General features: G+C 40.9%; 3 protein-coding genes across 14 annotated transcripts in view; 1 reads left to right on the forward strand and 2 right to left on the reverse strand.

The window, feature by feature from the left end:
- Nucleotides 1–111: 111 nt before the first annotated feature.
- Nf-YB (nuclear factor Y-box B) lies at nucleotides 112–1,049 on the reverse strand. Its single transcript, XM_018003370.2, has 3 exons — nucleotides 726–1,049; nucleotides 361–671; nucleotides 112–287 (listed from the first exon to the last, which is right to left on the reverse strand). Exons 1-3 carry the CDS (start codon nucleotides 796–798, stop codon nucleotides 207–209), a joined length of 465 nt encoding a protein of 154 aa, XP_017858859.1. The 5' UTR covers nucleotides 799–1,049; the 3' UTR covers nucleotides 112–206.
- A 52-nt stretch (nucleotides 1,050–1,101) lies between these two features.
- On the forward strand, nucleotides 1,102–4,981 carry LOC108610966 (uncharacterized). The gene is made up of 7 exons (XM_018003367.2): nucleotides 1,102–1,298; nucleotides 1,473–1,597; nucleotides 1,662–1,883; nucleotides 2,406–2,895; nucleotides 2,959–3,732; nucleotides 3,796–4,256; nucleotides 4,458–4,981. The coding sequence occupies exons 1-7, from the start codon at nucleotides 1,196–1,198 to the stop codon at nucleotides 4,782–4,784; spliced, it is 2,502 nt and encodes an 833-aa protein (XP_017858856.1). The 5' UTR covers nucleotides 1,102–1,195; the 3' UTR covers nucleotides 4,785–4,981.
- A 2,815-nt stretch (nucleotides 4,982–7,796) lies between these two features.
- Nucleotides 7,797–15,303, reverse strand: part of Lar (tyrosine-protein phosphatase Lar) — a 169,852-nt gene continuing 162,345 nt past the window's right edge. For all 12 annotated transcript variants that reach the window (XM_089465717.1, XM_089465716.1, XM_089465719.1 and 9 more), the window contains 5 exons: nucleotides 12,082–12,221; nucleotides 8,668–12,006; nucleotides 8,498–8,608; nucleotides 8,124–8,429; nucleotides 7,797–8,029 (listed from right to left, as the gene is read on the reverse strand). In XM_089465717.1, the coding sequence (XP_089321843.1) occupies nucleotides 7,961–8,029; nucleotides 8,124–8,429; nucleotides 8,498–8,608; nucleotides 8,668–12,006; nucleotides 12,082–12,221 (3,965 nt within the window). In that variant the 3' untranslated portion in view covers nucleotides 7,797–7,960. The remainder of the gene's footprint in view (nucleotides 8,030–8,123; nucleotides 8,430–8,497; nucleotides 8,609–8,667; nucleotides 12,007–12,081; nucleotides 12,222–15,303) is intronic.

Genomic DNA, 15,303 nt, shown 5'->3' on the forward strand with positions numbered 1-15,303 from the left:
TGAGTGTCTCGTGAAATGGGTGCCCGCAGACGGACGTTTGGATAGACCTATTCCCAAGTCACTGGTTGAATATGCGGATAGTTTAAATATCCGAAAATAATGCGAACATAATTAGGAGAAAACAAAAAAAAATATTTAATTCAGACTACCCTCTTAAAACATTAAATCTTAAGTTTAAATAAATAAAACACCCATAAGATAGGATGCTACTGCTTCCCCGATTCACTGGCATCCTCGCTTTGCATATAGCTGCTGTCCAAAAACAAATTGCGATCCGATTTGTTTGACTGGGTGAAAAAGATAAGAAAGTCAAATATGCACATATATGATGTCTTCCATAAGAGTAAGACACCGACTCACCTCGCGATATTTTTGCAAATAAATGGAGAGAGGCTCTACGTAGTTATCGAAGCCCAAATTGCTGAATGCCACTAGCAAATCGTCTCCATTCACCGTTTTTCGATTTTCTGCGACACTGCGCTCGATGGCCTCGCTGCTGATAAAGGATATGAACTCGGAGACACATTCCTGTATACACTCTCTGGCATCCTTGGCTATTTTGCCATTCTGCGGCACGGGCACCTTCATTATTTTTATGATATTGCAAATGGGCAAAAATCGATCCTGTTCACGCAACATGATGCCGTGTCCATCGTGTCTGTCTGATTCGTCTGCAACACCATAAAATTATTAAGCGATTTATAGCCGTTCGATTGACAGGTTACCTCCTGATGCCTCATCCTCTTCTTTGACCATCATATCATTTAGATATTGTTGTGAGTCCTCGCTATTGCTCATCTTTATTTTTGTTTACGCTCGCAAATAATTATTACATTTATTTTCTGAATTTATATATCAATCTTTGTGAATGGGTTTCTTGTTGAGTAGTTCACTAATGTACATTAATAAATGCTAATTCCATTAATCTTCAAACAATTTTCAATTTACAAAACAAACAATTTGTCTGCTTATTGTTTTTTTCCCTTTTTTTCCTAGCAGTATTTCTCGTGCTGTTACAGTTCAGTGTACAAATCGTAGTGATGATAAACTATCGATATGAAGCTATCGCTAAGTCCACGCAATTCATATCGCAAGCCAAGCGTTGTCTATTCGATATTCTTTAAAAGAGCAGTCGATAGCAGCTACTGATCGCAGCGGTACTTTTTTTTGCGCACTTTTCCTACGCCATAAAGAGATGCAGGAACAAATTGTGATAAAAAAAGAGGAGCTTGATATTGATGATACCAAGATAAAGCTAGAGCTAGATGAAGATGCGCCCCAGTTGGAGTTGCCGTGTGGTAAATATTCTTGTCCGTTTTTCCATTTGCAATATGACATTGTATGGGTATGTATGTTAGTATGTGTGCGCATGGTTGTCATTTTACATGTGTTGTGGCTATTTTTACTACGCACTATACCGTTAGCTTTGTCGTAATTAGTGTATTTGTGTTAAATTTACTGATACTTTGCAGCGACCCGCTTTATTAAAATCATCGACGAGAAGCCTAATATGATAACGGTGCCGGTGCATGACTACAAATCCGAGGACGAGCTAAAGTTTATTGAGAGTCTCCGCACGGTCGATCAGCAGCAAAAGGCAAGCCCTAACCTTAGCATACCAACACATTCGAACATGTTTTTAAGTTCTCTCTACATTACAGTTATTTGTGACATCATCCTGTGAAAATGATGGCGCACTTGCATGCAACATTTGCAGTTATAGGTGTGAAAATCGTCTGGCGCTGGCCTCGCATCAGATCAACCACCAGTTAAATCGGCATTTTTGCTACTATGGCTGTGGAGTTTGGTGTGACATGTTGGAGGAAATACTGGAGCATGAATTTCGTCAGCATGCGGACGGTATAACTGGATCGAGCTGCAGGGTAATAACATATTGAAAATAAAATTATATTAATAACAGTGATAATAGTCAAAATAATATAATTAACGAAAACATTTCCTATGAATTGAAATGAAAATATACATACATATATCCTATCACTTTCCGCAGACCCAAAGCAGACAAATATGTATGTATTTGTGTTAGGTAATGCAGTTCTTTTTTCGATTATCATAATATATTGCAAAAATTAACTTTAGGTTAAATTCGGGATCGAAAGAAAGAATGGTTCGTTTATCTGTTGCTATGCCAATTTCTCTTCGGATTACGTACATAAATTATATTAACGATTATATAACGATTTATTTATCATTGAAAATATTGAAATTTTATAAATATGTAATTAATAGGATCACAAAAATGTATTACATTTCTGGTGCACACTTAACGATTGGGTCTTTAATGAAAAATATTTAAATTTTACTGAGTCAATTGCAAAAATTATTTAAAGTATTTGAGGAACGTAACCTTTGCAAGTTTATTTAATAACTATTAATTCTTTCAGATTTGTCTGTTGGAATGTAGCGATGCTGCCAGCTTGGCTAAGCACTTGGGCAGTCACTTTTTTGTTCGCCGCTTTGTTTGCGCGATATGTCGCAGGCACTTTGAGACGAATCCGGGTCTGCAGCTGCATTGGCAGCACAGCAAGGGGCTATGCGGGCAAGTGGAGTATGCAGATATGCATGGTAACGTGGGTCAACTAGTGGCGGTCAATAGGTTGGACACGAATTTCGACGTACAAATCAAAACAGAACCGCTAGATCCAGCACAGGAGCAAACAGAGCAGGACATAGATATGTCAGATGTTCTTATCAAAACAGAACCACAGATTAAAGAAGAAATAGAAGAAGAGTCAAAGTCTGACCGTGAGCCCAGCTGGGCAAGTGATAACAGTCTAGCAGGACAATTGCGCGGCAAATTGCGCCTGCCAGCCATAAAGAAACCTGTCAACGTGGAAACTGCTAATAAACAAAATAAATCTCCCGCCATACAACGTAAGCCTAAGTGTACAAGAAATATTTCACAACATTAAATTATAATTAATTCCTCATTTGCAGTTGTACCATCGGACCAATTGAAGCCCGTACAATTGCCCATCTCTGAGCCAAAGCTGTTGAATAATATTTTGAATGCAAGCAAAGGCACCATAAATCAACCTAAAGTCGTACAACCCGTAAAGAATAAGCCTCACATAGCAGGTAACATCTTGAAGGTGCTGCCAAGCAACTGTATGCTGTTCAAATTGCCTCCAAATACAAAAATCGTCAAGATATCGCCTACCTCGGGCAGCGTAAACACAAATAATTGCTCCACAGGCAGCAAAGTTGTAACACCGCCAAGTGCTCTGTCGATAAGTTCGGTTTCACAGCCGATCAATAGCTTAACCGTTGCAAAGGCACCTAGTGCAGTTGCATCACAAGCAGCAGGCACACAAAAGCCCACGTTGAATCGCAATGCCTATTTCAATGCATTAAGTTTGTTTGAGAGCCTGCCCGAATCTCGCAAGATCATCACTGAGTTCCAGAATCAAATACGCAGCATAGAGCAAACGCTTCCGATGCCCGGGAGTGTCCTGCAAATGCCAAAGAAAAACAATAAACTGGTGGTGCAAACGCAGTTGGAGGTGCTTAAGATGCCATTAACCAAGGCGAGCCACTCGAAAGTCCGCCAGTTGCGTTTCACCTATCCCAATCATCGTTTCCATTGGGAATGTCCAAAATGTGCACGCTGTTACGAACTCTATTTGGCATTCTGTAACCACTTGACGCAGGTGCATGGCATTGCGGAAGCTGAGTTTGAACAGATGGAGGTGGAAGTAAAAATGTACAAGAGTGAGTAAGAGTTGTTTTTTTTTTTCACTTTAAGGCTTTGAATAATAATTTATAATCTTGTAGGATCAAATGAGTCCAAGACTCCTGCGGATGCCGCAGCAGCAGAAGAAAAAGTAGTAGCAGCTGTGGAAGCATGTTCTTCTGCACCAGAAGCATCAACTCCAGTTGTCGTACCTGCTCCTCCTGGCGCTGTGGCTCCTGTTAACGACTCACCAGCAGTTACAACTGCCGTATCATGTCTAAAGCCAGCCGTAGCTTGTCTAAAGCCAGCTTCTGAAGATTCTTCTTCTCCACCCAACTCTGCTAAGTCAGCACGACCAGGACCCATTGTTCGCCCCGCTCAGTATCAATGCGACGATTGCGCCAAGTGCTTTACGACAGTGGGCGCCTTGCGAATTCATAAGATGATACACACCGGCGAGCTGCCGCATAAATGTAACTTCTGTGAGAAACGCTTCCGGACGCCCGGCCAGGTACGCGTCCATCAACGCAGGCACACGGGCGAGAAGCCATTTAAATGCAAGGTAAGGATGCTGTTGTATACAATGAAATATCTGTGGTTCTGTACAAGTAGAAGCTGACTTTTGAATATTGATAACAATATAGATTACAGCTAAGTAGTAGCGCGTATATTGGTCTAAGTCTATGATTTTCCTATCGTAATAATAAAACTGTTCGTTAACTGACATTTTACTATATCTTGCGATAATGTTCTTCTCTTGCAGGTCTGTTCGCTGGACTTCACGCATCGCGAGACGCTGATCTCGCATCTATCACGTCACATTGGTATGAAGCGCTACAAGTGCTATGGATGTGATAAGAACTTTGTAGTGGTTAGTGGCTTGCGCGCACATCGTCGGCTACGCCCGGATACGTGCGGCAAAGTTAAGTTCACAGCTCGTGCACACGGCCCACGTGTGCGTGTAATACGCGGCGAGGTCGTTTTCGAATCCCATCCCGAGCACAATGGTTATTTGCGCAGCGAGGATCCAATAAATATCATGTCCGAGATTAAGCAGGCCTCTGTTACTAACGAGACCGAGTCAAGTTAACGCATTACGATATTTCTGTTTCTATTGATTTCGCTTTAATTGTAATCTATATATTTTGAGCGTTGTAATTTTTTGTAGCGAAATCACAAAAATGTAATGTTTACCTACCCCAGATGAGGGTACTAAAATACTGTCACATGTCTTGGATGTGAAGCAAAACCCATTTTCAATAAAGTATTTATATACTTCATCTGCTAGCTCGACATGTCAGTTTGCATATAAGTCTAATTGTTAAGTTTGTTTACTATATTAAGTAATCTTCGCTGGCATCTGTTGTGTGTCGGCCGGATTCACAATTTGTATAAAAGAAACTATATTTTTTTTATTAAACTCAATTTACCGACACGGAACAAATATATTATATAGTTAACATAAGAGAAATAGTTTCGTTAAAGTTATTGTTTGATAACGCTTATATGGGTACGGGCTAGAAATCCTTCGAGCTAGGTGCTGGAATCTAACAACGCAACTAAACTAAAACATTGCAACAATGTTTAAATATATTATTACAATGCTGTGGATCATGTGTTCAGCCAACTGCGGCTCATTTTGTTGGAGCAACTGACCTCAAGTTGTCAATCAAATCCATAAGCGACATATTGAGCTACCTGAAAAATCGATTAAGATTCCAAAATTTGACAGGTAACTTACATTTTATGGAGCAAGGAAAACCAAACAATAAAAATATCAGTTGTTTTTCTTGAATTCTCCCGATTGTAACCCTCTCACTGGTTTTATGTAGGCTATACAGAATTTACCAGAGATTTTTTCTTTTTCCGTAATATATACCTTTATTTCGTCTTTTAATATTCATGTTCATTGGTTTCTCCACATCCGAAAATTATATATATATATATATAGTATATATCTGATACATATAGTCGTATGATAAGGTTTAACGTCATGTGTTTCTTACATAAGGGTTGGTTTGTATGCAATACAATCGCTTGACTCCAGATTGATTAGTTTTTAGGGCGTTTTTGTGTGTATCGTTAAAATTGTTTTATATCTGACTAATTGGTAAAATAATTGTATGCATGTATGTATATATTTTTTATATTAAACAATTTCATATAGTATTAACAAAACTTGACAAGCCGACCAATTTAATTTTCTTGTAATATACAATATAGATTTTTGGAATTCATTTATATAGAAGTACGCTAAATATGCTCGCAACGCTGTGGTGTAATAACCATTATCTATTAGACATCTATTGCTCCTAATTGTAAATGCTATAATTTGTATTTATTTTATTTCACTTTATATATAGTCCGAATATGCCCCAGTGCTTTAATTTTCTTTTCGGGTTCTGGCATTTCGCCAACTTGTCAATTTCCTAGTTCCTAACTCCAATTCTTTAGTGGGCAACGCGCTAAATTTTTTGTATAACAGTTTCTTATGAGAGTGTGTGGGTATTTATGTCTATAATGCATTATGCACAATGCGTATATATTTACGTGTATATATCTGTAGTGTACATACGTATTACTTCTATTGATCTTTAACATGTGGCTAAATAGTTGTCTAATATTTAATTTTGCTTTGCTTTTATGCATTGGCTTGCTAACATTATATATAAATATTTTCGGCCGACTGAGCAGCATATCAAATATGTATATACACTATAATAGTTCTTAGTTCATAATGCCATGCGGATGTAGATTTAGAGTAGGTTTAAATGGGTGCGATTTATATTAATATATAGACGTATTTTGCGATTTATATATGTTAAGTATTCTACAGTATATATCTACAGTTATCTTATTACTCGTCTACCCCTTTAATCGGCTGGGTGTATTCTCTATGCTGCCTTGTTCATATACGTTAGGTACCATAATTTCTAGCTGTAGGATCCTATTTACTTATACATATATAGCTGTAGGGTTTTGTGGTATATACAGGAATATAATTATAATAAAAATTTAAGACGGATGCACTTATGATTAGACTTGGGTAGGAATGTCAAATGGACTTCCAAAATAGAATTTATATAATTTAATAAAACGAAAAAAAAAAGAACACATTAATCAAGTACAAAGATCTAGGGGTTTGATCGTTACTATTTGAATAGCGCTCGTTAGCTAGATAGCTGCATATGGGGAATGTCACAAAGTAGAAAAGCTGCCCGCTAATTAAAGTTAATCTTTAAACTAATTTTAACTAGGCGTCCTAACAGATATGCACTACGCAAGACTTTTTACTAATTGCACGGTTTACATTTGCTTTTGCTTCATATAAATAGATTTATACAGGAATATATACTGAACCTAGGCGGACTTTATAAGTATGTCAAGTATAAAAACATATTAAACATATTTGATTGATTGTTGTACACACAGATACAGATACATGTAAATATATATACTATATGTATATATAATTGTTATGATAAATGGATTTTGGACTACATTGCTCTACCATCTGTTATAGCCGACCTTTAGCTTAGGTTGCTTTCATTTTTTTTTTCATTAGATTTATCTTTTCTTTTCTTGAGATTCGTTTATGCGGTAAGTTTTTAAAAGTTACCAAGTCCTTAGTTCAAATATGTATAGGTTAATCAGTGAGCGGGTCGCCCCGCCGCACCACAACAAGTTGATTGACTACTTTGATTAGTTCGAGCAAAAACTGTATGCACACACTTGATATACATACATATATATATATGTAGGTATAGGGATATATATGCATTTAAGTATAAATTACTGATAATTAAACTTGTAACAGTCTTCTTGAGTTTACATTTTATACCAAAATCAAAGACCGGGAGTGATAAGAGATGCTAAAAACTAATCAAAATAGGGATAATGAAATGGCTATTAAAATTTATATAAGCGAGGATAGCCTGGGAGCTTTTCCGATTTATCAATAACTCTCTATTCATTTAAATAACATTTTATTTTGCTACCCTTCCATCTTAAGATCGGCCTCAGACTACCCTCGTACTATGCATAGTATATAAGTAAGTAATTTGTGGGCAGTATCTGGCTATAATACTTTAAAGTTAAGGTATCCGTGTTTATCGTAAATGCGTATTTATGCGTACAATTGAAAACAACGAACATGCAACATTTAACATGAACATGGAGTTGACAATGTTTTTGCTCTGTAGCCCGGACTTCAACTCCAAATTCTGGTCATTTTTCTGCTACTGCTTCAGCTTCTGCTTAGCCTCTTCAGTTTGTATAGTTGTCGAACGAGCCCAAGTACTCCAAAGCAGCGCGATAGCAAAAATGATATTGATCCTGTAAAAGAGAAATTAGTTTCAGTCAACATATTTCCGAAATCGGCTACGCAGAGATAGAGCCTCGATCGTTGATCAATTTTGGGGCTACTCACTTCCGTCTGCACCATGGCTGGTCGCTGAGATCGCAAAATGCGCACCGTTTGGAACACATCGAGCACACCTTCGTATTGCATCCGCTCTAGCACAATACTGAGTGTGATAAAGACGCCCGTGCGGCCCACACCGGCAGAACAGTGGACCGTGATGGGTCCATCCTGCCCGAATTGCTCCTTGGTCTTGTGGACCTGTCCAATGAAATCGATGAAGCCCTCACCAGACTTTGGAACACCCTGCTCCGGCCAGTCTATGAACTGGAACTGGCGCACGGTGCGGGAAGAACCATCACGAGCATCGGTAACCTGAAGGGCAGAAGCGGACGGAGGTCGTATAGAGAGATGTATAGGAAGTATGAAATGGTATGACTCACCTTAAACTCTCGCAGTTTGTACTGCGGCATATTGTATTCGGCGATCGGATCCACAACATAATACTGATAGCGTACGGAGCGCTCGTGCGGCCAATATTGGAAGCACTTCTCCTGCAAAAGAGAATGCAGATTAGGCGATATTCAATAAATGTACAGCATGTTCAGCTTACCCTGCCCATTTCCTTGAGCTTGGTTAACATAACAACTATGGTGGAGTTGTGCTCCCAGAGCATGCGCCAGAAGTCCTCGGCGGTGTCCTGAACAGGTCCCTGAGCCGCAATATAGGCCGAACGATACCGGTAGCCATCGATGAAACTGGCATTGACATAGTCGCTGCCCTCAATTCCATGGATGGGAGTTAGATACACGCGACTCGATTCGTAGGGCAGAATGTGAACCAGACGATTCTTATGCTTGTTGCAGGCCAAGTTAGCGGTTACAAATTTGGAGGAGTCCATCTTGACATTCGACAGTTTCTTGAATTCCACCTCCATCCCCGAAATGCTCTCGCCCGGCTCGGTGGTTAGCAGCTTCTGCAAATGGCTATGCAAGTTGCGTGCGGCTACCTCTGTCGATCCACAGATTATGGCCTCCAGGATGGCATCGTGAATGAAGATATACTGGTCTTCCGTTTGCACCATGTAGTTGCGCTGGGCGCGCAAGCACGTTACATGGCCGTAGATGTCGATGATCTTCTCGTGCTTCATTCGTTCCAGCATTGAGTCAATGACAATGTAACAGCCAGTGCGACCCACACCCGCTGAGCAGTGAACCACAACTGGCCCGGATTCGGGTGGGGTGAGGGCGCGACAGCGACGCAGGAACTGCAGGAAGGGAGCAGGATGATCGGGCACACCGTGATCCGGCCAAGCCGTGAACTGCAGCTGCTTGATCTCGCGGCGATCATTGAAGCCCTGACGGCACAGCTGGAACGTGCGTATGCTGTAGGTGGCCAGCTCCTGGGTTTCGGTGATGGTGACAAAGATCTGACCGTAGGTCTCGGTGCCACGTGAGGGCCAATACTGATCGCACTTGATGCGTGTGCGCTCCTCCAGTCGGGTCATCATCACAATCGTCGCCGTCTTCAGCTCCCAGCACATGCGCCAGAAATCGGCGAAGGTCTCCTGCAACGGTCCCTGGGTGGCTACGTAGGCATTATGCTTGCGATAGCCGTCACAGTAGTTGGCATTGATGTAGTCCGAGCCGAGGACGCCCTCCTGGGCGGTCAACTGGACACGCGAATGGTCGTAGGCGGTGACGTTGGCATACCGGTTCTTGGACTTATTATGCTCGTAGTTGGAATTGTCCCAGGTGAATTGCTGGCCAGGCTCGATGCTCTCGTACTCCTGCGAGAATTTCTGATTGTCATTGGCCTTAAGTCGCTCAATGTGATTGGCAAACTCCGAGATGGGTATGGGCGGATGTGAGATCATGCCAGGCGTCTGGAAGTTTAGTCGGCGCATATCAACCGGATCGCTGGGCGTTGGACCAGCCCCCAAATCAGCGGCCATCAGAGGACGCGTAACAGCTGCCTGATCTGGGGTTTTGCAGGGCTGCCTGCGACGCCTAACCACATACAGCACGATCAGTGTGGTTGAGACAACAAAGGCGGTTATCAGGGGTAGCACCACCCACAGTATCTCCGGCTCATCCTTGTTGCGATTTACGGAAACCTCCGGCTCTGAGGGCCAGTTGGGATCAGGTCGATGGGGACGTTCGCCGGGCGGCGCCTCTCGCATATCAAGCGATAAGAACTCGGAGAAGGGACTGGATGTATACAAATGCTTCTGCGGGGTATCTACAACGGCGCGCACAAAGATGCGATAGCGTTTCTCTCTCTCCAGCTTGCGATTGGTGAAATTGTGATAATCATCGCCCGAGCCAAGATGGAAGGTAAAGGGTATCGAGCGCTGTGGAAACTTAGCAGCTATATATGGTGCATTGGGGCGCTCCGGCTTATTGCGACCAGGCAGCAGATCGTCGGTGAGAAACTGATCGGGGTTTTTGTGCAGATTGGATTTATCCTCGGGTACCACAACTAAGTAGTAGTGCGAGATGGGGCCGTACTCCTCGGATGCCTGTGGCAGTATAACTAATATCTCTTCACCATTTACCACGCCGTAGAAATCGGGCTTGACCATGGGCTGTGGGGCAGCCATTTGAGTGGTCACCGTTATCTTCGTCGGCGGTCTGTAGGAGTAATCCGAGGGAATGGCGCTCACATTTACGTTGTAGGTGGTAAAAGGGCTCAGCTCGTTGATCGTGTGCGTCTTCACGAAGTGCTTCAGGATTATCTCACGCTTTTGCACACTTTGTGTTTGGGAGAAGCCCTGCGAGTCCACAAACACCTTCATCGCATCGAAGCTGATCTTGTAGTTGACGGGATTAAGGCGAATGGGTGGTGACCAAGAGAGGGTCATTGAGTGTGTGCTGACGTCGTGAGCACGCAGATTGAGCGGGACATCCTCTGGCTTGATGCGCACCGTAACCTTCTCACTGAGACGTCCCAGTCCATTATTAAACCTGGCCGCGATGGCCACAGCGTACTGGGCAAACTTCTCTAAATTGACCAGATCGGCCGATTCGGTTAGACCCACGGTCTTCGTTTGCCAATCATCTAGATCCTCGACGGCCGTCATGGTGTAAAAGATCTTATAGCCTAGTAGCTTGCCACGACTTGGCACCGGCTCCCACCAGATTTCCGCTGTCTGCTCGGAGGTGGCCACCGCCTGCACGGACATTGGAGCTCGTCCCATGTCCCGCTCCGTTACTATAATCATCTTCTCACTAAATGGGCCCGCGCCTTGCTTCGTGTACGCCCGCACGCGAAAAACGTACGCAGTGTTCTCCTCCAGGTTGGTGAACACCGCCTTGCGCTGTGTCATATTTCGCTCTGAGCCCAGACCGTGGTCGATTTTCTTATGGAACTGCACATCATACCGTGTGATGAGTCCGTTGCGATGGTCGCGCGTTGGTGGGTCCCAAGTGACGCAAAGCACATCGGGTGTTTGGAAGCGTGTGGTTATATTGGACGGCGGTCCGCCAGGTGTGCCCTCAGGAGTCTGAAAGATCTTGACTGTTTCCTGGCCAATGCCAATGTGATTGCTGCCTGCTACACGAAACTCGTATTCTACGCCGCGTTCGAGATCGTTGAAACGTTTCTTGGTCATCTGTGGTCCGGAGAGCATCTCCTCCTTCAGTGCCTGATCCTTGACGCCCCAGCGCAGGCGATAGCCGCGCAGCTCTCCGTATGTTTGCGCCGGTCGCTCCCATTCCAGTTCAATAGAGACAATTGGTTCGCGTTCCATGATCTTAAGACTTACTGTCGGTCGTACGGGCACCCCTCCGGGGGTTTTGACAATCACCGCAGTGCTACGATCGCCGTCACCCTTTCGCGTCAGAGCAGCGACTTGAATGGAGTATTTTGTGTCGGGTTGCAGGCCGGTCACACTGTATTCCAGCGTGTCGACCACATCGAACTTGAAAGGTTCGTTGAGAAAGCCCTTTCCCTAGTTGCGAGCGATAAATGATATTTTAGTTTATACCCTATATTCTTGCTATCCGATTTCTACACAAATAATTACCTCATCTCGCATTTCCTGCACGTGGATGTGATAGCCGCGAATGATTCCGTTCCGATCTTTTTCGAGAGGCGGTTTCCAGCTCACATGTATGGATGTGGAGTTTAGGGGCGTAGCTTTGACATCCTGCGGATCTCCGGGCACTAGAGACGTCGACAAGGAAACAATAGATTAGCTTGGGGTAAGCACAAGTTATATCTTTGCATAGAACTGTTTGCATACTTAAGTTTACTTAGGAGCTAACTTAGGTTATTGTTTAGACACTGTTGGATCTTGGGGTTCTTAAGACTAAGTTGCTTAGATGTAAGACATATATGAAACTAGAGACAGTCAACACTAAGTACTAAGGTTGCCTTAGACCCTAGGAGAAATATACAAAAACCAGAACGAACTTAGCTCCAAGTCAACCAAGTCACCACATCACAGTTAGAAAAACAAAATATATAATGTCGTAAATTGTAAAATTGTATAAAGTATCAAAGAAAGTGCTGCTTAGGTGCTATATGTATAAGGTATATTTAGAGTTATAGTTTAGGTAGGTATATATAAATAAATAAATAAATATAGGTTGCTCAGTAGTAGAAGGTGCACAAAAAGTGAATAAGAAGTGCATTGATACCTTGCTAATGTATAGGTAGTATATATAATACTTATAGAGTAGATTCAAAAAATGTACACAAAAACTTGACAATCGAAACAAGATCGAATCAGAGCATCGGACCATTCTCAGTTAGGTTTCCGCTCCTGTTCAACTCGACTTCGACTAGTCACAACCAAACATGTAGGCATTCAAAAAATTATTTTGTTTTTTACTGTTCGTGTGCAAAACATGTAGTGGAAATCAAAAATATATATTTGTAAATATACATATGTACGTATATATTTGATCAGTAGTTCTTTTTGGCGGCTCTTGTTGAAAAAAGACAAGAGCCCTATTGCAAAATCCTCGCTGACATTTTGGCATTAAAAAATGTTTTGTTTTGAAATAGAAAAAACATGTCAAAAAACAAAAAGAGATTTGATTCTTTAGTGATTGGTCAACAATATTCGGGGACCAGTACAAAAAGAATATTACAAATATTTAACTTTAGATATATATAAATGTATGTATAGGGCATTCTTAAACATTATAGTCAAACCATTTTAAAAATACTCACTCTTTTTCTCTAAATAGATTTAAAATGTATTTTTTTATATTTGTATTTTTTAATATTTAACCACCATCCATTAAAGAGTTGCGTTCAAAAATCAAATTTCGCAAAATATTTGTTTTTTTGTTTTGTTTTTAGTTTTGTATTCAGACATCAAAAAAGTTTTCAAAAATTTTTGTTTTACAGTTTTCCATTTCGAGTTTGCATTCAAAAAAAGGTGCACGAAACAGAGCAAGTAGAGTGCAAGGTGCGAGTGGCCAAGCAAAGATATATTTGGTATTTTTTAGTGTGTTTATATATGAAAAAAGATATAAGATATAGTTCTTTAGTTTACAGTATACAAAAAGTATTCAGTGCATATTACAAGGGGGATTATTGGGACATCAAGTGAAAAGAAGAAACTAAAGATATTTCGTTGTTGAAATGAAGAAGGATGAATATTTAATACATGTATGAATATTTGATACAAAATGTACATATTTGTTGGCACACCCGCTTTGATACTCTATTTAATTGTCGAAAATAGTTCTTATGATGTGGTATTTTGTAGAGCTTAAAACAAGCCTAGGTCTTAAAGCTAAGCTAAATGCACTTATTGGGTTAGACTATTCACATAAATTATTTAATTTCTTGTTATACGCGTATATAGTTTCTAATTTCCATATAGAACTTGTTCACTTCATTAAAAATTTGTCGAGCAACTGCATAATAGAAATTATTCAAATGCGACTCGCGCCACAAATGTTAAATTATGCTTCATTAGTGTCCTCCTGCACAGTGGGGCAAGAGTAATAAAGGGCTGAGGGCTCAGAGCAGAGAGCTATGGCAACTGTAGCACTTTGCATCAGCTTTGTCTCTCTCTTGTCATTTCACATGCATTCACAAACACACACTCACTGTATGAGTATATAAAATAATTAAAATGCTAGGAGGTCTTCCTATATAGCTGTATATGTTTTTTTCTTCTTTTTATTGCGCTGCTGAATAGAAAAAATAAAGATACGTGCTAGTGCCAGGTTAAGCTACGAAATTGTTGAGCTGCTGTTTTTTTTACAGCTCTTACTTATTTGTATACCCTGTAAAGTAAATACAGTTGGGGAATGCAGATTGTCAAGAATGTATAGAGTATTTTTGTAAAAGTATTTAATCGGCTTAAAGATCTGAAAAAAATATTGATATATGTAGGTCTTGATATGGTATAGAAATATTGTATTGTCTTGATATGGTATAGCATATTTTCTTAGAACGCAATTGCTTTGAAATTCAAATTAAGCCTTATCAGAAATTTTATTCTTCAAAGACTCGTTATATAACCCAATATCCTCACAAGTATCAGCCCATGCCAGTTGAGCATATCCTTAATTCTCTTCCTCTTCTGCTATAATCCAGTTTTTTCGGTTATTTTCCGTTCTGCATACAACGTGTTTGTGTGTGCGTGTTTGAGTCTACTCTAGCACACACAAAAGGCGAGCTGACTGCATTAGGAACTGACACCGCAGGGGCTGGGGCGGGCATTACAGAGCGGGGGAGGAACGTAGCAAGTGCCCAGCTTTGGGGCAGGTGCTATTTGCATTTCGCATTGAAAGCAAAGCGCAACGAAGCTAACGAGCGAAATATGTGAGCGAAAAAAACAAAAATTAAGAAAATAAAACATATACAATATATATATATATATATATATATATATACATATATATGCACATACAAATACATCATATATGGTATACAGAATACTGTAGCATACTTATGCGCTGACCCTTTGACTGTGAAATGCTGCAGCCGCAGGGATATCAATGGAAGTCACACACATTCACACACACACGCGCACACACAGAGCTCTGATTGTGCTAAATTGAGTACAATTAAAATGATGTATATATATATAATGTAGACGACACAGACAGAGAATAGAGAGCTGTGCAGAAGAATAATGTGCTGACTAGACACGCTGAAGTGCTTGAGGTGCAGTGCTCATAAAATACCATATAATATACATTCATAAGTCCAACATTGAATGGGAAAAAGTGGCCAGTGCGGACTGCAGGATATCTATGCGTGTGCATGTCCTTTTAGT

This window comes from Drosophila arizonae, chromosome 3, assembly GCF_054131065.1.
Source record: "Drosophila arizonae isolate 15081-1271.41 chromosome 3, UAZ_ARI_1.0, whole genome shotgun sequence".
Lineage (NCBI taxonomy): Eukaryota > Metazoa > Arthropoda > Insecta > Diptera > Drosophilidae > Drosophila > Drosophila arizonae.